Here is a 24,854-nt window from a genome sequence, read left to right on the forward strand (position 1 = left end):
GCAGGCAAATACTGATACCCATAAAATAAAAGGAAATATATATATACATGGCTCCTAGATCAGCGGGCAGTCAGTGTGAATGGTTTGCTACTTACTGGTCCTCAGAACCAAGAAGATGGATCCAGAATATAAATCCCTCAGGACACTGTGAGTTCTGCTCCTAACTCACATTCTCATCACACACCAGCTCTGAGGAGGGCTGCTCTAGATGCTAATTCTCAGTGTCTAGCTTCTACGCCAACTTAAGGCCTCAATGCTAACTAGTACACAAGTAGATGAGCACTGCTGACGAGGTCTAAGAAGTACTGACCAGTACAGTTGGCTTCGTCAGACCAGTCCCTGCAGTCGTTGTCTCCATCACAAACCCAGGAGGAGCGGATGCACATCCCAGAGCTGCAGTTGAACTCGTCACTGCGGCACTGATGCATCTCTGCAGGGGAGAAAGCACAGGGGGGTGAGGGGAGGGCGCACTCAGAAGTCAAGTCAGACATGGACACGTGCCACTGATCCTTCACGCAGCGTGGACACAGAGACCTTGGCCAGGAGCCATCCATCATGGATCATCCACAGACACTGGATAGAAAGGCCTCAAAACAAGGCCATAAGGTCATCTAGAATAATTCCTACCATGCATGCTGGAAATGGGTGCTAGATGTGCTAAGATATTGACACCTTGGGACTCTGAGGAAAAAAAAAAAAAACCTCGCTCATTTATCATGGCATCCACTTAGCCTACTCCACAAATATTTCTTCGCCTGCTACGCCAATGGAAAGAAAGTTGGGATGCAGTAAGCAGGGAGGCCAGAGAGCAGAAGTTCCAAGAAACAGAACACCCCAGAGATACACTGCTGAGGAAGAGGCCATGTGGGCTGATCACGTGGGCCTCAAGGCAAGTGGGTGTAGTGCTGAGATCTCTGATGGAAGAGACACAGCTCAGGACCTTCCTCGGGGATGCTCCTGGCTTTGCTCTTTAGAAGGAATGGTTTCCAAGGACAATGATGAAGCACAGAGTCACCAAGGATTCCCCATAATATCTTTTCTAGGTCCTGGGGGAATCATGAAATCCCACTGAGGCCTGAACTTCCAAGAGGAATTGTCTTAAGCCTCAAAACAACAGGAATGGTAGAGTAGGTTACCCTCTCAGCAGAGTAGATGAAGGTACTTGCCATGTAAGCCTAACACCCTTGGTTCCATCCTCAGAACCCATGTAAAAATGGAAGGAGAGAATCAACTCCCCAAAGTTGTCTTCTGACCTCCACATGTATGCTATAGTCCCTGTGCACACATACACACACACTACACGGGACCCAGGGCAGCTGTCCAAGTTGCCTTCCTCAAAGGCAGGCTAATAGCAGAGGTGGTGAAGAGGACTTCATGAAGAAAGAGGCTGGGACTTACAAAGTAGGCCAGCAACAGGGAACTACAATAAGTAAGGTCTTGTGATGGGACAGGATTGATGAGCCAAGACTGGTTCATGGGATGGAGAAGAGGGATGCTGAAGCTTTTGAATGCTCAGCAGTTTTCCTGGAGAGGGAGCTAGACAAGAACAGAGACTGGGAACCACATGGGGTTATATTTCTTCTAAGGAAGGTACATTTCTACCCTACCCACACACTTCAGCCTTCTGAGTTCTGGGGGCAGAAATGAAAGGATGAAGGAAAAAAAACCTGTTGATCCCAAGTTTGTTTTTAAATGCATTTACTGAAAGAATATCATAAAACAAAAATAAAACAAAAATCCCCACTCCTCCTCTAGCCAGGCCAGGGTACACTTAATGCAAAAGCAGTCCTGAATGTGTCCACTAATCTGCATGGGTTAAGATCATTTGTGACCAGCCCCTCTCCACTAGATCTAGTCCCTGTGAGTCAAACCACCTGCTCCAAGCAAACAGAGCAGGCCTTGTCCATGTGCACACACACAGCGTGGCTGGACCTGACCTTGTGGACAGAAGGGAGGGCCAGCAAGGCCTCAGCAACTCATCACCATGTCTGGATTGGCGTCTGGCCTCCATTCTCACTTCCCTTCCAGTCTGGTAGGTTCCCAGGCTGGTTCGCTACACACACACACACACACACACACACTGCATAAAATCTCCTACAGTAACAGCTCAGGGCCAGTGCCTGTTAAGATAGGGCTCAGAGAATTAGCACGGTAGTGCCATGCAACAGAAAGGCATTACCAAAGAGGAGGCATGAGCCCCAGGCCCCCATTCTGACATGAAATGACCCTGTCATCTTGAACAATCCCACTGAGGAGACCATTAAGATAGACCCCAGTCAGAGAGTAGATGACAGGCTTCCTAGTCCCTGTGATGGCAACACATTATTCTTCCAAATACAAAAACCTCCATCTAGGAAGCCCATGCTGAATCAACGCTGCCAGCCAACCTCTAACAGAGTTTATGACCTTAGCTTGGTTTAGAAAGAACAATGATGAATCAGTGCAGCTGGGCACAGAGGCAGGGATCTGTACTCCCAGCACTCAGGAGCCTGGGGCAGGAGGATCTGGAGTTCTAAGCTACCATGGACAATATAGAGAAATTGTCTCAAAAAAAAAAAATGGAAATTAAAGGTCACAAAGGTAAGATCCTGGGGTCATCATCCCACTTGGTCAAAGTGGGGGATCCTCTATAGCTACTAAGGATCCAGTGATTCTGGGGGACAGAAAGGCGACTCAGTGGGTGAAGGGCTCACTATGCAAGACTGGCAACCTGAGTTCTATCCCCACAACCCACATAAAGGTGGGAAGGTGAGAACTGACTGACTGTGTGTTGTTCCCCCTCCACACACACTCACACACACACAAAGCCCTTCCACACTCATACAAACCACAGCGCACACACTCACGTAGGCATCATGGACACACACAATAACAATAAATAAAACGAAAAAACAAAGAACTCGCTGAATTCACTCAGAAAACATACATCCTTGCTTTCACGTCTCACTTACAGCTTGTCTAAAAGAGAAGGCAGGACCCATTTTTCAGATTAGAAAACAAAGACGAATCAAGAAGTAAGCAGTGGAAGCTGAGTCTAGGTGTCATCTCCTAACCAGGAATCCAACATCCCATTTAGTCAGAGATAAGTCTTTCCAGAGTAACTGAATGCCCACGAAAAAGAGTGAAGGGGTTCAACAAAAACTGGGCAGAGGAGAGAAGTGACTGGTCCTTGCCATGAGGGTGGAAGTGGGCATGCGGCCTGGAGACGTCAACCCAAAGTGTCCATCAGAACTTCTCCATTCCAATCTACCCCATGCACTCGCACAGCCCTGGGAGCAGCGTGGGGACCTCCCCCAGAGCACCCCCTTACCACAGTGACTCTCGTCACTGTTGTCCCCACAGTCATCTTCAAGGTCGCACTTATAGGAGAGTGGAATACAAGTCCCCGACTCCTGGCACCGGAACTGAGTGTCTGCATCACAGACCGTGGTGGCTACAGAGGAAAAGAGAGGACACATTCATTACATCCGGTTCATCCTATCCCCCCACAAACCTCCCACCAGAATCGTAGCTAAAACTGGAGGGAGACAGACTTTCATTAGTAACAGTGAGAACCAAACCCAGACCTCAGGACAAAACAATTGCACAGGAACCTGAAACTCACATGCAAGTTAGGTACGGGCATGTGTTTCCAGGGCCAGCTGTAGACAGAAACAGGGCCTCGAAAGTGAGACTGCTGTCTGGCTGGGAGAGGAGGGGCCGAAGTAGCCCCTAAAATCCTTCAAGACTGTGAGGCACTCTTCCCAAGTGAGTGAGGTAAACAACGTCATCTTCGGAACTACCACAAGGGGAGCCAACCCTATATCAGCAGCTGGCACACCATCCAGGTAAAAGAAAAGCATAGCTAGACTCCTACAGCAGAAACGAGTGTATCTGCACTCAGTGAAAGCAGGGGTTCGAATCCTAGCTCTAACTCTTCCTCGGGCAAGTAATTTTAAGCTCCCTCAGCTGCCCTTTCCTCTGCAGTAAAGTGAACATAAGGAAAACTATGCCAGGCACTGCTATCTGGTGGTAGTACGGCCATACCCTAGCAAGCAGACTGTAGAGATAGATAATGAATGGGTCCTCATAAGTGTCTCTGTTCTCCCTCATCATAGGGATGGGCAGGGAAAGAGATTAACTCCCTCTCCTAAACAGAACTGTCCCGGCAGATCCAGAGACCCCGAGGCCCAAGGAAAGTCCCTTAGGAGCCATGCAGGGAAGGCAGGCTGCTCTCCCAAGCTGCTGAGGAGCCGACAAAAGAGCAGGACAGAGTTCCGGAACCAAGGCTGGAGGCGTGCAGTAAAATGAAACTCCAAATGGCAACATTGCTGCAGATGTCCCAGCAGCCTTTATTTGAGGTTCCATTTCTTCCCTGTAATTGAGCTCGTGGTAGGAGGCAGGGGATGAATCCGAAATGACAAGACTAGAGGGGATTCCCGTCAAAACTTGAGCGTCTGACATCCACCCAGCTGGAGGAGTCTGTTTAACAGGAGGAAAGTGACTGACAGGATCCCTCCCAAGTCTCCTGCAACCCCCCTCTTATTTTCTCCGGCAGCTGACGGGGTGTCTCTGTAGTCACCCCAGGCCACCGCACCCTGCCACACCTGCCTTGTTCTGCAACCTGGCCTGCGGACAGGGCTTTGCTCACCACCTGGATAGGCACGCTAAGGAGGGGCGGGCAGTGAGGGACAGATCTGGACCTTCTGTTGGATTCCCAGGACGGGGGCTTTACATTCCTTATCACCTCACACACACCCCCACCCCTCACATCTGACAGCCATTCGGCCAGGACTGTGGGAGGGCAGTGCTGAGGACATTAGCCACCTGTGCAAACACGCAAGCCATGACTTCTGTCCACATCCAGAGCTATTAGCAGACCCTGAGCCCAGGGCACAGGGAAAGCCTGCTACCTCGTGTCTCACATATGTGAACAACTAGCTTGCATCTCTTTACTTCTGCTATGCCTAACGTCTGAGCTATTTCCCATAGCCCTAGATGGACTAATTCCCTTCCATTATCTCCTTTGTGCACTTAAGAATATTTACTAATGTTTGAAAAGAGCTTTGCCTATCCCCTCACAAGCATCACACATTCCTGCAACAACTTGGATAAAAGGTAAAGACCTGGTAAGGAAAACAACCACCAGAAGCACAAGCCTTTCCCAGCCTGCCATTCAAGACACCCCTTTCCTGGATGGGAAAAGCGTGTACCGAGGCCAAGGCAAAAACAAGTATATAACAGAGGCTCATACAAAAAGAGCAGGGAAAGGCATTGCAAGGCTCAGGTGAACCTGATGAGGAGTTAGGCTAGATGTAAACCTTGCTCTAAAGTTGTTACCTAGGTGAAGGCATGTGGGGCACCGGCATGTGCTCCATGGAAGGCCTAAATACATCTGCCAGGTCCTACAGGCTTCCCTGCTCAACCTGTTCTTACTGTTCACATGGGGAGAGATACTCTGGGTAGACAGGGGTAATCAATTTTGAATATCTTTTTTTTTTTTTTTCTTTTTTTTTTTTGGAGCTGAGGATCGAACCTGCGGCCTTGCGCTTGCTAGGCAAGCGCTTTACCACTGAGCTAAATCCCCAACCCCTCGGGGTAATCAATTTGAAAGATGGGCCTGACTTTCAGTCTCTGGCTTCCCTGCTTACAGTCAGCTTCTCTCTCATCCAGTTCACTCTGCCCACTATTTATCCTTCCAAAGGCAACTTCTTACCACGTCACATGGTGGCTCCCATCTGCTATTCCAATAAGACCCATAAACTGCTGATCAGGGTTATGCACCCATGCTACCTCCCTACCATCCACGTGAGTGGGGAGTAGGTGGCTCCCTTACCCATCACTTTCTTCCCCCCACCTCTGTTCAGCATTCCCCATGATCCTTAGAACCCCTCACTGGTGCCTAATGGAGTTGATTTGGGTGTCTTTCCTGAATGAGCAGGCCTGTCCATCACAGCGCCAGTCACTCTACTGCCCCATCCAGTGATTTCTCAAGACACGAATTCTCAAGACACGAAATTCCCTACCTACATCCAGCCCAGCAAAGAGCCTGAGACAGAGGTGTTAAATAAACACCCGTGAGCGAATGCCTTTATAAGGAGATATCAAAGCCATTACAGCTTAAGCTAGGAAAGAAGAGGTAAGGCTCAGCAGACGTCCGCCTCCAGGCCCTGTGAAATGGAGTTGGACCTTAGAAGCTATGCAACCCAAAGGCTGCTTTTACTTGGTGTACCTACCAACATCTCTCCACATTCTGGGCTAACTGGCTCTACTGATGGGTGATGGGTTTTAACAATCTTTCTTCAGCCTGGCCTGCAGCCGGCACCAGCTAACAGAAGCACCATAGGAGGACCTATCGCCTGGCTTTGACATGTCTGAGTGCTGAATTTACAAACCAAATCATGTCACCTGTCATCCACCCCAGAGCTACCAGCTGCATTACAGTGCACACACCAAGATCATGAGCCACATTGTTAAGTTAGCTCCATTTCAGCCTTGAAGGCTTACATATAAGTAACCATTGACTTAGAATTACATATGTAATATAAAATAATACCATACATCTAACATATATTTACATGTGTTTGTTTCTGTTGCCCAAATCCCATCCCATTTAGATAAATACCACAAAAGTGACCAGCTGGTACCCTAGAGCACAGGCCACAAGCCAGAAGGACCAGCCAGCCTCCTGAGCAATATCCTGGGAATTCCCCCACGCCTAGGGACTCACGGCAATTTCTCTCGTCACTCATGTCTCCACAGTCATTGTCGAAATCACACCACCAAATGCTGTTGATACAGTTGCCATTGCTACAGCGATACTGGTTGCGAAGACAGGTGTTCTCTAAACAAGGGGGCAGGGAGGAAACCATCGTTATTCTCATCACTGGGCCACAAAACTTTCTCTTTTCAGTTTCTGTGTTCTTCCCCCAACACCATCCTGCTGCCGATGGGATGGAATGGAGCGGGAAGGCCCAGCGAGCACACATGTATAGGAGGCAGGAAACATCCCCACCCCATCCCACCCCACCCCACCCTCTGGTGATATTGTGTTCCCCAAAATATTGTGCACCCTAATAAACTTAATCTGGAGTCGGAGAACAGAACAGTCACTAGATATAGAGGCCAGAAAATGGTGGCACACACGCCTTTAATCCTATCACTTGGGAGACAGAGATCCATCCAGATCTCTGTGAGATTAAAGCCAGACTGGAAACAGCTGGGCATGGTGACTCATGCCTTTAATCCCAGGAAGTGATGGCAGAAAGCAGAAAGATATATAAGGCATGAAAACCAGGAACTAGAGCCTGGTTAAGCTTTTAGGCTTTTGAGCAGCAGATCAGCTGAGACCCATTCGGATGAGGACTCAGGCTTCCAGTCTGAGGAAACAGGATCAGCTGAGAAACTGGCAAGGTGAAGTGGCTGTGGCTTGTTCTGCTTCTCTGATCTTTCAGCGTTCACCCCAGTAACTGGCCTCCAGGTTTGTTTTTATTAATAAGACTCTTTAAGATTCATGCTACCCCACCCCACCCCACCCCACCCAAGTCTCTTTCTTCTTTGAAACTGAAGAGGAGGCAGGCTGCAAGGGTTAGAGGTGAGTAACGTGAAGAAAAGGAAAGTGCTGATATCAACTGGGTCTGGGGGGCAGGGGGGGGCAGATCTTACCATCAGCAAAAAATAAAATATAAATTACACAAACAAGCCTTCAAGAGGCTGTGTCTACAGCGTATCAGACATAGCTGTGATACATCTACAGCTATAATATACTCCTAGTTGGCTCTCTGTACTCACGGCTTCCATATTCAAGATTCAGCTACCGGAACACCAGAACTATTTAGCGGAAATAACACCTGTTCTGAACATGACAAACGTTGCTCTCCTTGATTATCATTCCCTGAACTATTGTTATTAGCAATATTATTATTATTAGCAATTAAAAGTCTTATTAGCAACCTAGAGATGGCTGGATGTAGACAGCAAGTTGGATATAAGTTACATGCAAATGCTATGCTCTTTTATATAAAGGACTTGAGGATCCATGGAACTGACTATCCACAGAAGTCATGGATCTTGGGTTAGAAAGGGATGACTTTATGTAGTTAGATACAGTTATATATCTATGTATACATTAATCCAATAACGGAGCCGATTACTAAAATTTTACTAATATGATATTCCTTCTTCTTTTCTTTTTGTTGGTTTTTTTTTTTGTTTTGTTTGTTTGTTTGTTTGTTTTAGCTCCATGGCTTCTTCAAAGCAAGGACTTCTATAGGACATAAAAGCATTGTTCAGCACATTGGGCCAATGACACCGGTGGCCTGTGTGGACCATCAAAAGCATTCCAATGGTGACTGGAGAAACCTTTTTGCCCTCCTCTTATAATTTACTGTTGACTTTCTTTCCAAATAGCTTTAAGATGCCATTCAGAGCATGAAAGAAGTCTCGTGTTTCTGAGGGAGAAGAGTCATCTCTTCTCCACTTGTATTATCTCAAGGAAGCTGGATGATAAGGCTCCATTGTACACTTGCCTGCCCTGGCCCCAGAGAAGGGTGGTTATGATTACAAAGCAAATACGACCCAGAGGAAAAGGAAACCCAGGGATTCAGCAGGCAGTCCAAGTCCATGGCAAGAACCTTTCCCAGGCTTTCACTGCTAAGAATTTGACATTAGGGGCTGAGGCGGTGGCAATGGGCAATGAGACAGGAGTGGGGTGTCAGGGGCCTGTCAGGCTCGGAGGAAAAGATTGGAAAACCATTTATTCGAATTCACACTGGCTAAAAATGAAGCTTCTCCTGTCATTGACTTGCTCACAGTTTGGAAGTCAAGACTTTTAGACCCCAGCCAACATGGATCTGAAAGTCTGGGCCATTCACAGCTCTGTGACAGCAGATAGGGAGCAGTCCACTCTAACAGAGTTTACCCAGGTATGATTGGGGGGCAAGCTGGCCCAATGTGTTAAAGGCATGTGATGGAGAACCTGAATGAGAGGGGTGGGTGAGTAGAGAAATATACAGAACAAAAGGAAGCTGGCCCTGAAGAATGCTGATGTCTTTTGCCATTAAACCAAGGGGCACAGCAACGGCCTTTATATAAAGAACCCAGGATTCTTGTGACTGGGACTGAAGAGCCAGGGGCCTTGGAGGCCAACCCAGAACCTCTCAGTATCTCACAGGTATCATTTCCACATGGGACATTTTCTAACAACCCAAACCGAGGAAACACCAAGATCAGAGGGAAGGGGAAGGAAGGGGTTAAGGATGGGGACACACCTTCTTTGACACAGGTGTTGTCCTTCCTCAGATAGCCCTGAGGGCAATCACACATCAGGTCCCCAGAGGGGAGGACACTGCTGCTCACACCTTCTGGACACCTGCAGCTTTTGCTGTTGTTGGCCTTAGGGAGACACAGCAGGCTGCAGGGCTGGGGTACACAGGCATTGCTTCCTGTAGAGAAAACACAGTCAGAGTTGGGTTAAGCGTGTCATAGGGGAGCCAGAGAACATGAGCCACACAAGGTCACCTTACAGGATGAGGCAGCAAGGAGCATAGAAAAGCTCTGAAGAATCAATCGCAGATAATCCTCTGTTTGGAGCCCTAAGAGGGGCCTACTCCTCACAGTGAGGGCTTCTCAATGACTTGTTCCCGTAAGTGCTTGGGCCCATGGAGCTGGCGAAGATGGCTCAGAGATCAAGAGTACTTGTTGCTCCTGTAGAAGACCCGGGTTCCATTCCCAGCACCCACGTGGTTCACAAATGGTTCACAACCATCTGGGACTCCAGTTCTACCATTCTGATGTCTTCTTCTGACCTCTGTCAGTACCACAGGCACGTGTGTGGTACACACACTTACATGCAGGCAAACACTCATACACATACAAATAAAGTTTAAAAAATGGCTAGGGCTCAAGGGAAGCAGATGTTCTTCCTGGCGGTGTGGAACTGTAGGCTTAGAAATCAACCAGGAAGTTGGAGTAAGGAGAACAGTTACAGGGCATCAGGACCTAAGGTGGTGCACAGAAGCCTAACCAGTGTGTAAACCGTAGCTGGGGCAGATCTGCACATACGGTCTAAAAAGTTGCGATACTGAAGGAGACATGGAGACTCTTTCCTCTCCTCTTCACAGCCCCAGTGAAAGGAAAGGCGGCTTGGCATGCCCATCTGCAGTCACCTGAAGGTCTGGGCAGATCTCCCATCTTTCAGTTCCTCACGACCTCCCTTACCTTTCAATAAAATTTTTTTTTAAACTGTTTCTGCTCTTCAGGATGCAAATGCCCTTCATTCAAATATATATCTAGATAATGGTCTCCCCTTCTCAAGACCTTTGTGCCCCAGAACAGCTAACAGCTGAATGAGAAACCACACATGGAACGGATTAGCCACTATTCTGCAATAAATCCACAGAAGGGCCAGGCACTATACTGATCTAACCCCTATGCTCAGCTTTCCCTTGGGTCAGCTTAGCAATTGGAACAAAGAATGCCCGAGAAGATGCCCAAAACGCTACACTGCACTCTTGGGCTCTCACAGATGGACAGACATGGGCAAATTGCTTTCCTGCCCTCCCTCACCCTTCTGCCAGTGGTAGGGGAGGGTACCACCACCTATTATGTAACAACTAGAGGCAGGACACAGCTATGGAGAGGCCCAAGGCGCCGAGGTCATACAGTGTATGCAATGTTTTCTTTTGCTTGTAGCTTTTAATCATGAAACTGGAGGAAACAAACATTAAAACCTTACATAACACTTGAACTGCTGGTTCTTTGGCTGAATCATTTCACAGACATATGTCCTCCCATCCCTCCCAGAAATCCATGTGATCTGCTCCCATGCACCCGAGACTTGAGCTAAGCTGGGCCAAACCCTGCTGACAGGACGGGAAACAAGATCTGTAGATATTTTAGTTTCTTTTCCTGTTGCTGACAAAAGCAACTTAAAGGAGAAAGGTTTTGTCCTGTTCCCAGTAACAGGGTATAGTCCATCAGGGAAGAATGAACTTGAGGAGCTGGTCCCTATGCATTCACAGTCAACGAGCAAAGAAGGAATGACGTAGTGTTGATGTTCTGCTCCCATTGTTTATCTATATAGTCCAGGATCCTAGCTAGGGTATGGTGAAACCAATAGTGTGCAGGTCTTCCCATTTCAACTAACGTGATCGAGATAATTCCCAACAGTGATGCCCAGAGGCCCATCTGGATTGTGATTCTAGATTCTGTCAGGATGACAGCTAGTACTAACCACCACAATAGATGAGCATTAGCATTGACAAGGTTTTTGGGGTGCTGGCAACTTGACAGTTTTAAGTGGCATTACAAATAAAAAGCAAAGTGATTTAACAATGACATCATCTTGATGCTAAGAAAGAGAATATAAAGCACTATACACACACACACACACACACACACACACACACACACACACACACGCACAGAAAAAGAAATGTTTTATCCACATGATAAAACATTCAAAGACTCCAGCAAATGACTCAGTCCACAATAACAGCGTCATCGCCAGTGCAAAACTGCCAGCCGGCCAGATCAGAAGCTCTAGACACCGTCTTTCTCGGACATCTGTGGGAATCCAGGAACTCCTCGACCTCAACTACCCATACCCCTCACTGTAGGAATGGACACAGGGCCACTCCTAATAACAAACAACTCAAAACAGGTATGGAGTGTGTGGTTGTTTGTGTTCCAAGAAAAGGAGGGCTGACAGAATAAGTCCTCTAAACATGCTCAATTACAGGATGGCATTTCCAGGTGGATTGTGTCCATAAAATGACATGGCACACATTTTCACATGCACAATGAATGTCCCCAGACAAACAAGCAAACATGTGGATCCTATTTAAAGATGCTGATCCCAGGCAAAGCTAGATGGCTCTGTGATGTGAGATGTCATGCAGGGCAAGACCAAGCAAGCCACCAGGTCTGAGGACAGGACTTGGGCAGGGCAGAGCATTCCAGCGGGCACAAAGCCATGGCACAGAACACAGGAGTGCTTCATGAGAAAGCCCCAGTGAGGGTGGAGGGAGAACCCACCACAGACCCTTTACACAGGATGCCAGTAATGCACAGTAACATGACCATCAAGCCAAGTAAAGAACAGACAAATGCCCCTTTTGAAGACCTAGCCCAGGATGTCTTCACAAGGCCATCAAGCCAAGAAAAGAACAGACAAATGCCCCTTTGAAGACCTAGCCCAGGATGTCTTCCCAAGGCATACCCAGGACATTTTCAGATTCTCTCTTTGGAAAACTCCTCCAGAATTGGTTTAGGAGCCAAAAACTGCCAGCATCTCACTTTAAGTATCTAAATACTTGGGAGTTGCCTCAAGTAACAGCTCTCCACTCTCATTGCAGATGCTTGGAAGTCTGTATTTATGGTAGGCTCTGAAGAAGAATTAAAAGAACTCTAAAATGCTTCAAGCCATGGCAGCATCAACTAAAGAGGCCCATAATCTTGCAAAACGACTTCTTTAAAGGATGAAAGAGAAACTTCCTACCAGGAGAAAGAGCAGGGGCTCCACCTAAAACCCAGCCAGGTATCAAGATCAGAAATGCCTTCTTCACTAGCCACCAAGGATCTCAAACGCATGAACATTCCAGGTAAACTAAGTTTGTATTACAGCTTAGCTTCCGTCAAACTGCAACCGTCTACATTGCTGTCGTACTACCAGGGCGCTGCCATTCACACCATGGTTGGCAGAGGGCGCAAAGCTTGATGGCTTCCCTGAAATTGAAGTTTCAGAGGCAACTTGGCTCAAATTCTCACCAGACAGGTTACTGAACCTGGCTTTCACGTAGGCAGCAGAGACAAGGGGAGTATGTGAAGTCATGCGGATTTGGGAAAGGCCAAGGACAGTGACACAAACCTGGGGAATGCATTAGTGTGGCCTGAGTGACAGAGCTATCCCCTAAAAATGCACCTACCATTACGTTATGATTGGCTAATACAAAGTCCTACACGGGTTGAGTGAGTAACAAAAAAACCAACAACAACAAGAAAAAATGAAGGTGGATGGCTTGGCAGTCAGGCCTGTGTGCATCTTGCATTGAGATACCCTCTCAGGGAGCTACAGAGGCAGGGAGGTCAAAATGAAGAAGCTTATGGCTGAGGGGCTTGCACAGCCCGGGTAGCCAGACTCACCACGGAAGCATTACCTCAAACTCTTTGAAAGGCTGGGAGCTTGAATTTTTGGCCCTGGAAAAGTCCTGCTCAGTATTAAGGAAGGATATAAGAGAATCCCAAATGGAGAGCAAAGAGATACATTAAGTGCCCCCAGGTCAAAGTGACGGTCACAACTGATCTTGCATCCCTGTCTGTGTCCTTCCCACCAGCACGTCTCTCTCAAACCAGACCTTCCTCGGTTACAGACATTAGCCCAGCCCCTTGAATTATGCTTCTCCGGCTAATTTAAGAGACAGTCACTCTTTAGGACATGAAGGGAAAATGATAACTATGCTGAGACCTGGCCAGAGATCAGTAAAGGGGTTCAGACTCCAATTGCTTCGCCAGGGCTGGATGTGACTGCCCCTCAGCTGTGCTTGGGTTGCTGGGCTACGAGGCAGCCAAGATGCAGTGAAGTGGAGAACCTGAGACCATCAACTTCATGGGAACAGTGTTATAGAAACTGCTGGGTACACACCCAGCATGCTGTGAGCACTTATAAAAATGGAACCATGCTGGCTTGCAAAGTGGAACAGAGCAGAGTGGTGTCTCTCACCACAGGCCTAGAGAGAATGGTACTGAGGCTGGTAAGCAGGACCTCATCAGCTCATCCTACTTCAAATCAGATGTCTCTCAAGATTAGCTGGAGCTGTATAACATCCTGCCTCCGAACCCTGAAAACCTAAAACCATAAAAACCGATGCCTCCCCTTTAAAAAAAAAAAAAGGAGAAAATAAAAAGAAATGAAAAGAAAAAGGAGGCTTCTCTGTTTAGTGACAGTTCTCACACTGGTGAGAACTTTTGGAAAGACTAATTGATAGCTATGGTTTCTTTCTTTGATCTACATATCATAATTGCAACCCCCCCACCAGTCGTGAGGCCACATAAACAATCCTGACTTATATTTGTACAATGCTTCACAGTCTTTGAAGGGAGTTCTCACGCCATCTTCCTTAGCTCCCGAGAGATAACAGTGGTTATCTGTAACTGTTATTTTCCTTGTCAATTGTCTCCACATGTGGCGAGCCAAGAAGCACCAAACAGTATCTATCAACCTTATAGTTCAAAACAGGGAACCCAGTAGCGTGTCAATAGAGGCAAGTCAGCAGACCGGGAAGCTACTTAGCCCCAGGGAGATAGGGAAGGCGAGCTTCAAGGGACTATTCTTCCTGGCAAAGCCTCAACTTTCTCCTGGAGAATCAGGAGACTCCTTCAAGATAAGCAGGAAGGCAGCCAAGGAAGAATGGAAGCTCCCACAATCTCAGTCTCAGCCTGCAGGACCAGCCTGGCAGAGCCTGGTGGGAGGTTCTGGAACCCTGAGCCAATAATTCTAAAAGAAGAAGCACAGCCAAGAGGAGTGGTGCACACCTGGAAACCCAGCTCTCAGTGAGCTGAGGCAGGAGGATTGAGAGTTCCGGGGAAACCCAGGTGACAGACATAATGAGACTGTGTCTCAAGAAGCAAACAACAGAAAGAATCAGACATGACAGTTCCTTCCTGTAATTCCAGCACCTGGAAGGCTGAGGCAGGGGGATGGCCAGCCTGGGCTCCATAGTGACTTTCAGGCTAGCCTGAGCTGCAATGTGAGAATTTGTCTCTAAATAAAAATAAGTAAAACGAAAACCGAAGTTGTTCCCCTCTCTGCTCATCCCTTCTTTCCACAAATGAGAACTGAGCACCGACTAAGTGCTATGCACTGGTAAATCACTGAGGAGATAAGACATTCATTTCCTGAGATTCCCACGTTCAAGGTGGGACTATGGGTGAAACCACAGCTGCACAAAGCGTGGCCACAGAGGCAGGTATGTTCAGTGGGCAGTCAAGCATTGGGGCGAGCATGCATCTGAGCACCCAGCATGCACCCCTCCTTGTGAATGTGCCAAACAGGGCTTAAGCACATGCTGGGCTTCTCACAGCTGCAACCAGAAGCCCCTGCCACCCATCAGTGAGGAGCTGAGGGCAGGAAAAGGGTGTAACCGCCCACCGAGCACTAGCACTCCAGGCAGGCAGAACATGCTGTCTTCCAGCTGTTTGTGTATCATTAGAAAAGGAATTAAGATGTCATTAGGAAGAAATTAAATAATGTGCATGTTGTCGTGACAACAGAGAGGCAAACTGCCAGATCTTGCACTGAGCTGAGATTGCCCACATGCAGCCCCTTTCTGGAGACCAAGTCAGGGGAGAGAGAAGAAGAGACTGCCTCACCAGAATTTTTTCCTTTGTAGAAAATCTTCATGTCCATCAGGCCTGTGAGCTGGCTTGCTAGAATCTCCATCTGCGATCCGCTGTATTTCGAAGCTCTGAAGATGCTAAGCTGTGACCAGTCATCCCAGTAGATTTCATTCTAAAGAGAAAACCTTTGTCAATCTAGTTCAGTGTGATAGAATGAAAGGCAGATTATTGAATCTACTCTGAAAAGAAGAAAGAGAGCTGGGTGGTGGTGGCACATGCCTTTAATCCCAGCACTCGGGAGGCAGAGCCAGGCAGATCTCTGTGAGTTCAAAGCCAGCCTGGTCTATAGAGTGAGTTCTAGGACAGGCACCAAAACTACACAGAGAAACCCTGTCTGCTAAGTGATCGGATTAAAGGAGTGTGCTACCACTGTCTGACTTCTATGTTTACTTAAAATGGCTTGCTATTTCCTCTGATCTCCAGGCAAACTTTACTAAAGCATAAATAAAATATCACCACATCAGGGGTCCTTCTCTCAGGACACTTCACAAGGACAAGGGCCACTCCACACCACCACTCTGTGAGCACAACAGATAATTACTGAGTAACAGGCCTGGTCAAAATTTCACTTAAGTCCAACTGTCAAAGGCTTTATTGACACCTCACCAACCAACCGCCTACTGGCCTAAAAGAGACTATCCAGGGCACATTTAGTTGGACCACTGTGAGGTGCCCCGACTTTGAAATATGTTTTCCCATGCTGGGCAGAAACATTTGCTCCCCTAGGTGGTAATGTAGGTGGCACACAGCTCACCTTCAGTCAGCAGAGAGTGAAGCAAGAGAGGAAGACACAGGACTGAAACATGGCCGCCGGATGAGAAAAGAAAGCAAGAACACTCACAGGAAGGAACCTCAACTCTCACCCTTCTGAAAAATGTGAGCAGGGGTACAAGCCTAGCATCCATGCATGAAGGCTGGAGACAAGTTAGTGTGAATGGAAGAGTCGCTTTCCAAGACATTACATGGACTCTCTGCAGAAGCCCAACAGACCCCAGGTCTGCACCTCACCACCTTCTTCCCCTACCCTGGCAGACTACTGCACATGGGCACGTGACAGGGCAAGAAGGACTCACCTTAAAGACAGCAATGGCATAAGGGTGTGGGAGATTGTCCAGGATGACTGAACGCTGCTGGCCACTGAAAGTGATGCGCTCAATACAGTCCAGGTATGCATCTGTCCAGTAGATCCACTGGCCGTCCACAGAGATGCCATTCGGCCACTTCACATCCTCTGACACAAGACGGTAGGCGGCAGAGCCATCCATGTTGCTCCGGTAAATCCCAGGCTTCAAGTCTCCCCAGTCAGTCCAGAACATCACCCTAGTCAATAGAGGGATCACACAGTCCTGTCAGAATGACACAGGAGAGTCTTGATGCTATTTCCGTGAGGTAGTAGAATAATCATCAGGAGAATCAACCTCAGATCATATTACTATTGTCTGTCATTACACCTTTTGAGGTTTCATTGAGAAATCTAAAATAGTTGAACTTGACTCAAAAATTCACCTACTGACGTCCATCTATAATTGCATTATTCTAATACGATACAAAGAAATGGACATATATGTATATTAATCTAAATGTTAATTGGTAGAGGAAGTGTGATGTAGTATTACACAACAGAATATACCTATTGCAATGCCCCTAAAATGATGCATACAAAGTACTTTGAAACCTACATATTCGTATGTGCTAGTTAGCGTCTGTCTATGACACAAACTAGTCACTTGAGAAAAAGCAACCTCAACTGAGGAATTGCCTCCATCAGACTGGCCTGTGGATGTGTCTGTGGGGATTATCTCAGTTGATGATTGATGCAGGAGGGTCCAGATCACTGTGGGCAGTGCCAGCCCTGGGCAGGTGGTCCTGGGCTCTATAAGAAAGCAGGCTGAGGAAGCCACAGAGGGCAAACCAGCAAGTATGGTCTCTGCTTTGGTTCCTGCCTTGGCTTCCCTCCATGATGGACTATTAACGGATATGCAAAATAAACTCCTTCCTCCCACCAAGTTAGTTTTTTAAATCCCAGCAACAGAAAGTAAACTAAAATACTACATGTGCTCTGGTAAACTATCATAGCCCAATCCGCATGTCCTTTGTCAGGCAGGAAATACAGGTACTGAGTCTATGTGATGTGATGTGTGGTGTGGGTCACTAAGGGGCACTAGCTATATTTAAAGATCATGAGTGAACACCAGTAGAAGCTACTCAGAATAATACAAGCAAAAACTTAACGGCGGCTATTATGTATGACTAACGGTGACTGTTACGTAATAGTGATGTGATTGCATCCCTAGGATGGAGGAGGAGATGAAGGGTGAAGAATGAGAACGGAGCAAACATGAGTTTCCTTTTAAGATCTCCTGCTCTCTCTTAATATCTTTAACCAAGCCCATGCATTTCTTTTAGACTTTATTTTTAAAAATAGTGTAAATTCTCAATCATAAGTACACCGAGAGAAAGTGAACACAGCATCTCCTTCTTAGCAATGTATCCTGTGATTAAGGAGCTAATAAAAGGCAGCCATACATACCCGTGAGTGCATATTAAATTTAAATAAGAAAACATGCACGTGCTGGGAGAAAGACTGAATAATTAAATGTTTGTGAAATGCATGAAACTCTAGATTAAAAAAAAAAAAAAAAAAAGAATCCTCACAATGTATCAGTGACCTGTCTGGTTTACAAAGATGCTCTTCAATATTACCTTTCCTGTAGAAACACTACACAGATGGGACACATCCAGAGACCTTAGAGAGGTGGGTGCTTGCTAATCAAATCCACATGGAGTTACCAGACCACAACCACCAAGCTATGGCTTCAAAAGCCTCCATCAACCGGCTACTTCCACCATGATCTTGAGAAGCCAAAACTTTGCCCCCAGTTTGTCCCTTCATGAGCATCCTGTTGTAGTAGTGAGCACAACACTGACTTCCCAGAGGGGACACACTTACCCCTCTTGGGGTACAAGGACTAGAGCCCTGGGCCGATCAAGCACAGAAGAATTGATGATTGTCAGCCGGAAGTCACCATCTGGATTGGCTACCTGACAAGACAAAGGTTGGGGGAAGGGAAGACAGAGAGGGGTCTGAGTCCCTACAAAGCCCATGTTGCAAAAGCCCCCCCATTGGGCCCTACCTCCAGGCACACCCTGCACACCCCCTCTGTGGCTCACCTACAGGCACACCCTCCACACCCCCTCTGTGCCTGAGTACTGTTCTAGAACCACTGGTAAGCCTGCCTTAATCCCCAGTCAGAAGACACAGATCACGTCCCTGGCGAAGAAAAACTTCACATGGGCTGAAGGGGAAGCTAGAACTGTGTGCTTCCTGACCCTAACCCCAGAGTAGGACAACTTGCACAAAGGTAAACGATGTGGCCCCTCCAAGTCTGGGAAGCCCCATATATATCATGCTTCAGTACTTGCAACACAACCCCCACACATTTTCCTGCACACTTTAGACCATCCCTAGACCATTTATAGTTCCTACAATAGTGTTGGTGCTAAGTAAATAGGTGTGACTGAGTTGTTAAGGAAGAGAGACAAGGAAAGAAGCCTGCATACTCAGTACAATTTTGGTTTTGCTTTTTTTTTTTTTTTTTTTAAAGTATTTTCAATTCATGGATGTGAAACTACAGATTTGGAGGGCGGGCTATACCCAACCACCATCATTAATTACTCTATATTAATTCTTCTGCCAGTGTCCAGAAGAGACTCCCCTCCAGCATCAGGTTCAGCTCCAAGGGTAGAAGCTTCCCTATTCACCTCTCCTCTCTTCACACCATCCCCTCCCCAACCACGAAGTCACATGACTCATGTTCTAAGCAGAACCTGTCACCAGAACAGGTTTCTGTATCTCCTTATCACTTTGCTTCTTCCACTGGGCTGGTTTGTTTGTGTGGTTATTAGGGGTTTCCAGTTGTTTTTAAGACAAGATCTCTGTGTATCTCAGGTTGGCCATTACTAGGTAGCCAAGGCTGGCCTCAAAATCTTGATCCTCCAACCTCAGCCAAATGCTGGGATTACAGGTATGCACCATCATACCAGCTCCATTAAACTGAAAGCCAATCAGAAAGAGAACGTGGGTGTCCTTCCCACCCCCTGCTCACTGCAGCATCAAACTTTAAGACCAGGCCTGGCGCATAACCTGCACCCAGGAGCATTCATTCAACAGCCGAGTAAGTGAAGAATTTCACTCTCAACATTAAGAAAAGTAAGTTTCAGGAAGCCCCTTGCTGCATGTCCCAGAGCAGGCAGGACGATACATGAATCCAGAGCAGCCTTTCAAGTCTGGGTCTCCTTCTCATCATGTCACTTAGCTCTCTGTGTCTCCCTACTTGGTGTTTCTCCATTACCCTGCACATCACACCTCCCTGTGGTGCCACTAAAAAGAGCTGCTGGCCAATATTCCAGGGCCTCAGCAGGAACCTGCCAGGCAGGGCACACATAGGATTCTTCAACACAATACTCTGGGCAGCTTACAGGCCCTTCATCACCCTCACGTAACCGTGGCTATACAAGGTGGAACAGGTTTCTGGGCGGCTAAGTAATAGATAGGTAGAGATCAATAATGACAGAGCTAATGACGGAGTCATTGTTGCTTTAGATAACAATGGACTGTTATTGTTATGATGTCGGCAACATTTTGAAATCATCATCGCTATTGCTATTATATGGTGCTTCTGCTGGCCAAACTACAAACTCTCATGGTATCTTAAATGGCACCTCAGGCTTTGTGTCTTCACACGGGTTCCTCTGAGAGGACCCCCTTTCATCTCTTCAGAGGTGCAGTAAGCTTAGGCTCTGGGGAATTTCCAGAGTTCCATGACACACTGCTTTCTCTCTGTGTCAGATCTGGCTCAGAGCCCAGCTGCTCCACCTGTTTGCTTAATGAAGAACACAGGAACGGAACACTCGTACCTCGATCTTTTTAAAGCCGGCATCCACCCAGTAGAGTAATTGGCTGAGGGGTTCGAAGGCCAAAGCCTCCACAGTCTCCAGGCCAGAATTGATGATCACCTCTTGCCCTGTGCTCCCGTTCAAGCAGAGGCGCTGGGGAGAAAAAGCAGTAATCAACACCGTGAACTTCGCATCTGGCTCAGGCCAGCCAGTCAGCCCCACAGATAGTAACCCTGCCGTCAGCTAGTGGGTTTGCCAAGGGCATGAGGTTTTAAATAGGAGGAAATTTGCAGCTAGAAGAAGCTGGGTTAGGTAAGAGAATCTTCAAGACCCTGCTTTAAATATGATGACAGGCAGACCTTAATCGTTTCGATTACTGCCTGCTATTATTGTAAACACAGATCACTAAACTATGGCCTGTCTCGGAGTAATGATCTTCTCACTGAGACAAAGGGATCTGCTGCTTTTTAAATAAATGGGAAACAGACTTCCACTACTTTCTATTTCTCCTGTCTCCTTTTACAGTCTTTTATCCCTTGCAAGGCTCTTGGACATCAGATATCATTGTTGGGACAATTACACGCAGTGGTCTTCCCTAACCTCACCCCTCATAATGTAAAAATTACATTAGGTCAGGACTTTGGAAGCAGGGAGACAATGAGTCAAAAGAATTTAGCTCTCTTTTTGCCTTTTTTGAGCCAATGGCCTGCTTGCTAGGTAAGTGATCTACCACTGAGCTACAGTCTCACGTTCATTTGGGAACAGAGAGATGGCTCAGCAATTTAAAGTGCTTCCTGCTCTTAAAGAAGAAAGTCCAGTTCTCAGCACGCACATGACTGCTAGCCAAAAGCCTGTAACGAGGGTTCCAGGGGCTACTTCACCTGGCCTCCCCTGGAACCAGGCATGCAATGGTACACAGACATACATGCAGACAAAACACCCCTACACATAAAGTGAAATAAAAAAAAAATCTTTAAAAGTGCTTAAATTTGAACATATGAGTCTATGGCCAAGTGTCCAGCCTATCAGGGATCTTTAATACCTATTCCTGCAGTGTGTGTGTGTGTGTGTGTGTGTGTGTGTGTGTGTGTGTGTGTGTGTGTTGTAGTTGTTTTATTTTGTGGTCCTGAAAAATTGAACCTGGGACCTTGTGTACACCAGGCAAACACTTAAGCACTCAGCTGTATCTCCCCTGAGTCTCTGGCTGAAGCCAATCTCCCACCCGCCTCACTCCTTCCTGGTTCTTGTCTGAGTTCAGGAGACCTGCAGTGGGTAGTTATGTGAGCTGAAGATAACTGGAGTGTCACTGCACTTTGTCTTGGAGGGGAAGGTGCTAAAGACAAAGGTGGCAACTGACAGTCCCACATCACTGGCCCCAGAACCTTCCCAGCAGGAAGAGTAAGACCTCAGATGAGGTCAAGGATGCAAATTGAGGGCATCCTTTATCCTTCTCATAGGGGCAGAGCCAGGCAGGGAAAGAAAATTATGACAGGAAACTTCAGTTTCGTGTAACAACCAAGGAATGGGGGTTGGGGATTTAGCTCAGTGGTAGAGCGCTTGCCTAGCAAGCGTAAGACCCTGGGTTCGATCCTCAGCTAAAAAAAAAAAAAAAAAACCAGGATTACCATGTGCAAACCTCTTGCTGCTCACCTACTTAAGCCTTGCTTGAAGCCTGTCAGGACTGGGCAGTGAGAAGCCACAGCCTCAAGACTTAACCAAGGGCTGGCAGACTCACCTGGATAGTGTCCAGTGCCAGGTCAGACCAGTACAGGCAGTTGTGTTCATAGTCAAAGTCCAGGGCCACAGCTGCCCGCAGCCCTGAGAGAGGCAGCTGCTCCGTGGCTCCCGAGGCCAGGTCATAGCGGTAGATGGATTTTCGCACGGCGTAGAGGATGAACTCATTCTCTTCTGCAGACACAAAGCAACCGTGATAGCCAGGGATGCTGGAGACTGTCAAGCTGGCCTGGCCTACTTCCTTCTCACATACAAACCCCAACCTCATTGTCACAAGGATAGATCAGGTGCAAGAACTTAGGAATCTGGACTCAGCACACAGAACAAAATCACATTTCTAACCCAGCAAATGCATTTCTTTAACTATGTTTTGTTACACTGCAGATTTCAACAACAAAGTATTTCAACATCCCTGTTTCCAAGCTCTGCCTAACAATCTTTTGTCACACTCATCAACATAAGTGACAGACAGGTCATACCATATCATACCATCTGCCAGCCACGTAGCACCATTATCTTTGGCAACTACGTGGAAACCACTGAAGTCTTCTAACCAAGCTCCCCATTTGTTCACTCATACATATCATTCGCAGTGGCCTCTTATGCTTTAGGTCGACCTGTTTAGTTTCCAAAGCAATAAAGCATTTGTTCTGGAATGATTACAAAATGTTCTACAGAGTAATTACAAAAGGTTCTGTTTCTGCTCAGCAAATGTTTACACAATGCACTTACTATGTACCAGGCATTGTTTAATCCTCAAAACATCCAGGAGATTGAAGAATAAGTATTAATTCACTCAAGGACACACAGCTAGGAGGCAAGCAGTCTGAACGCAGAGTCTGTGCTTTTAGCCTTTACCCCATGCTGCCTTTAATGGTGTAGATCCTCACGGTGATTCTTTTTTAAGGCAGATAGAGGGGCAATGCTTCCAAGTGTTAGCTAATGTCAGACGATCAGTAACAGAAGACCCAATACCCTTCTTTTCTACTTAGAAAATAGTCCAGAAGTCACCAGGACTCTTCCATGGGAGTGCAGAGCAAGGAGCATCCCTATGTAGAGCACACATAGAACCCCTGGATAGCTGAACACATAGAGATGCCTGAGGATGGCAAGACCAGGAAGAATGTGCAAGCTAGTCAATGCCCTTCAGCCATACCTCACCCTCAGCACCTTACACAGCTCTGTCAGCTGTTCACCTGTATCCTTTATAATACAGTGTGTAGCAAACAGATTTGTTTAAAAACCCAATCTAGAGATGCTGGGGAGAATAAAGCACTGGGGAAAACCCTAGAGGAACCACCAGCATGCCACTCAGAAGAAGGGATGAGAAGAAGCCTGGCCCACGTAGGTCCTTAGGTAAAACTAAAGACAGTACTTAGATGCGGTTTCTTGAGTCTGAGCCTGTCCAAATATTTGTTACTTCTGTCATCTCTCCAAACAGACCAACCATAAGAATATCTCTTTAAAAAACAAAAACAAATTCAAAGCAACCACTGATGCTAGGCTGGCTACATGTGGGACCAAGATGCAGATATGACTCCTCGGCTACAGGCTTGAATCGGTTGTCTCCCTCTCATCCTGTCAAGTCACTGAACTTACACACCCGTAGAATCCTTTGCTTTATCAAAGCCTCAATACTGGGCTGGCAAGATGGCTCAGCAGGTAAAGGGACTTGTTGCCAAGCCTAATTACCCTGTGTTCGATCCCCAGGAGCCTACATAGAGGAAGAAGAGAATCAACTCCTAGAACGTGTCCTCTGACCTTGACACACACACTCTGGGACACAACCCCCCCTCTCCACCTCACACACACATACACACAAATCAATATGATTTAAAAAAAAAAAAAAAACCTTCAATATTGATTACCCAGTGAAAACATAAATCCACTAAGTGAGGGTAGGCAGAGCACTTGTTTAGTATGTGGAAATTTCTTGGCTGATCCCTAGCACTGCCCCCCAAAAGTTCTAAATAATGAATGTATCGATCTAGATATTGAATAAAGTATGTTTGCCTCTTTTTCTTTATTTTCACTTTGCTTCAAAAATATCCAAGACATCGCCACATGGTAACTAACGCCTCCTTTTGGCTGACATTCATTCCAAGGAAGGGGCAGGAGGAGGTAGGTCACAAGATGAAAGCCACATGCCTAGCAGTGAGATTTCCGACCCACATCCCTCTCCAGCACCCGGAACCCTCACTGCTCCTCTGTTTCTTCTAAGAAACCGGTGCCCTTCTGCAATAGTCGTAGACCGAAAGAATTTGCTTAGGAGGCAGGCCTGGAGCAGCGAGTCCTAACCCAGAAAGGGAACAGGGGCTTTGGCTGGCGCAGCCACGCATAAGCACAGCCCAGAAACATCCACTGTCACAGCAATCATAAAGAAGAAAAATTGCTGCATTTTAAAAATCCTTCCAGATGCACACACTACCTCATCTTTGTGAAGACATTATGGTTCCCATTAGGCCTAGAAAACATCTTTTTTTTTTTTTCCCCCTCTGAGCACGTCCTTGCTTATATTTCGGGGATGACCTACCCTACAATGAGACTTTTTTACTTCATCCCCCGGCTCCCTCCTCTTCTATGGGTAAAGAAAATAGCTTTCTTGCCAATCCTGATGGCTTTAAACAAACGAGTGTGTCCCTCGCTGAATTATCCCTGGAAGTATTTATGACCAAAGCATGGACTCCAGGCCCTTAAGAGTGATCACTCAAACCCTCCTCACACCTCAACCCTCTCAACACTAAACCACCCTCACGCGCGAGCCCCTCCTCACACCTCAAACCTCCCTCACACTCAAACCCCTCCTCACCCGAGCCCTCCTCGACATCAAACCCTCCTCACCGAGCCCC

The 24,854-nt window shown here is 47.0% G+C and overlaps 1 protein-coding gene across 1 annotated transcript in view; it reads right to left on the bottom strand.

The window, feature by feature from the left end:
* Sorl1 (sortilin related receptor 1) overlaps positions 1-24,854 on the bottom strand; it is a 169,373-nt gene that overhangs the window by 53,532 nt on the left and 90,987 nt on the right. The window contains exons 17-25 of the mRNA XM_036191798.1: positions 22,007-22,179; positions 20,293-20,424; positions 18,326-18,417; positions 16,449-16,695; positions 15,349-15,487; positions 9,249-9,422; positions 6,710-6,823; positions 3,311-3,433; positions 311-430 (exon numbers count right to left, since the gene is read on the bottom strand). Coding sequence (XP_036047691.1) covers positions 311-430; positions 3,311-3,433; positions 6,710-6,823; positions 9,249-9,422; positions 15,349-15,487; positions 16,449-16,695; positions 18,326-18,417; positions 20,293-20,424; positions 22,007-22,179 — 1,314 coding nt within the window. The remainder of the gene's footprint in view (positions 1-310; positions 431-3,310; positions 3,434-6,709; positions 6,824-9,248; positions 9,423-15,348; positions 15,488-16,448; positions 16,696-18,325; positions 18,418-20,292; positions 20,425-22,006; positions 22,180-24,854) is intronic.

This window comes from Onychomys torridus, chromosome 7 (assembly GCF_903995425.1).
Source record: "Onychomys torridus chromosome 7, mOncTor1.1, whole genome shotgun sequence".
Taxonomy (NCBI): Eukaryota; Metazoa; Chordata; class Mammalia; order Rodentia; family Cricetidae; genus Onychomys; species Onychomys torridus.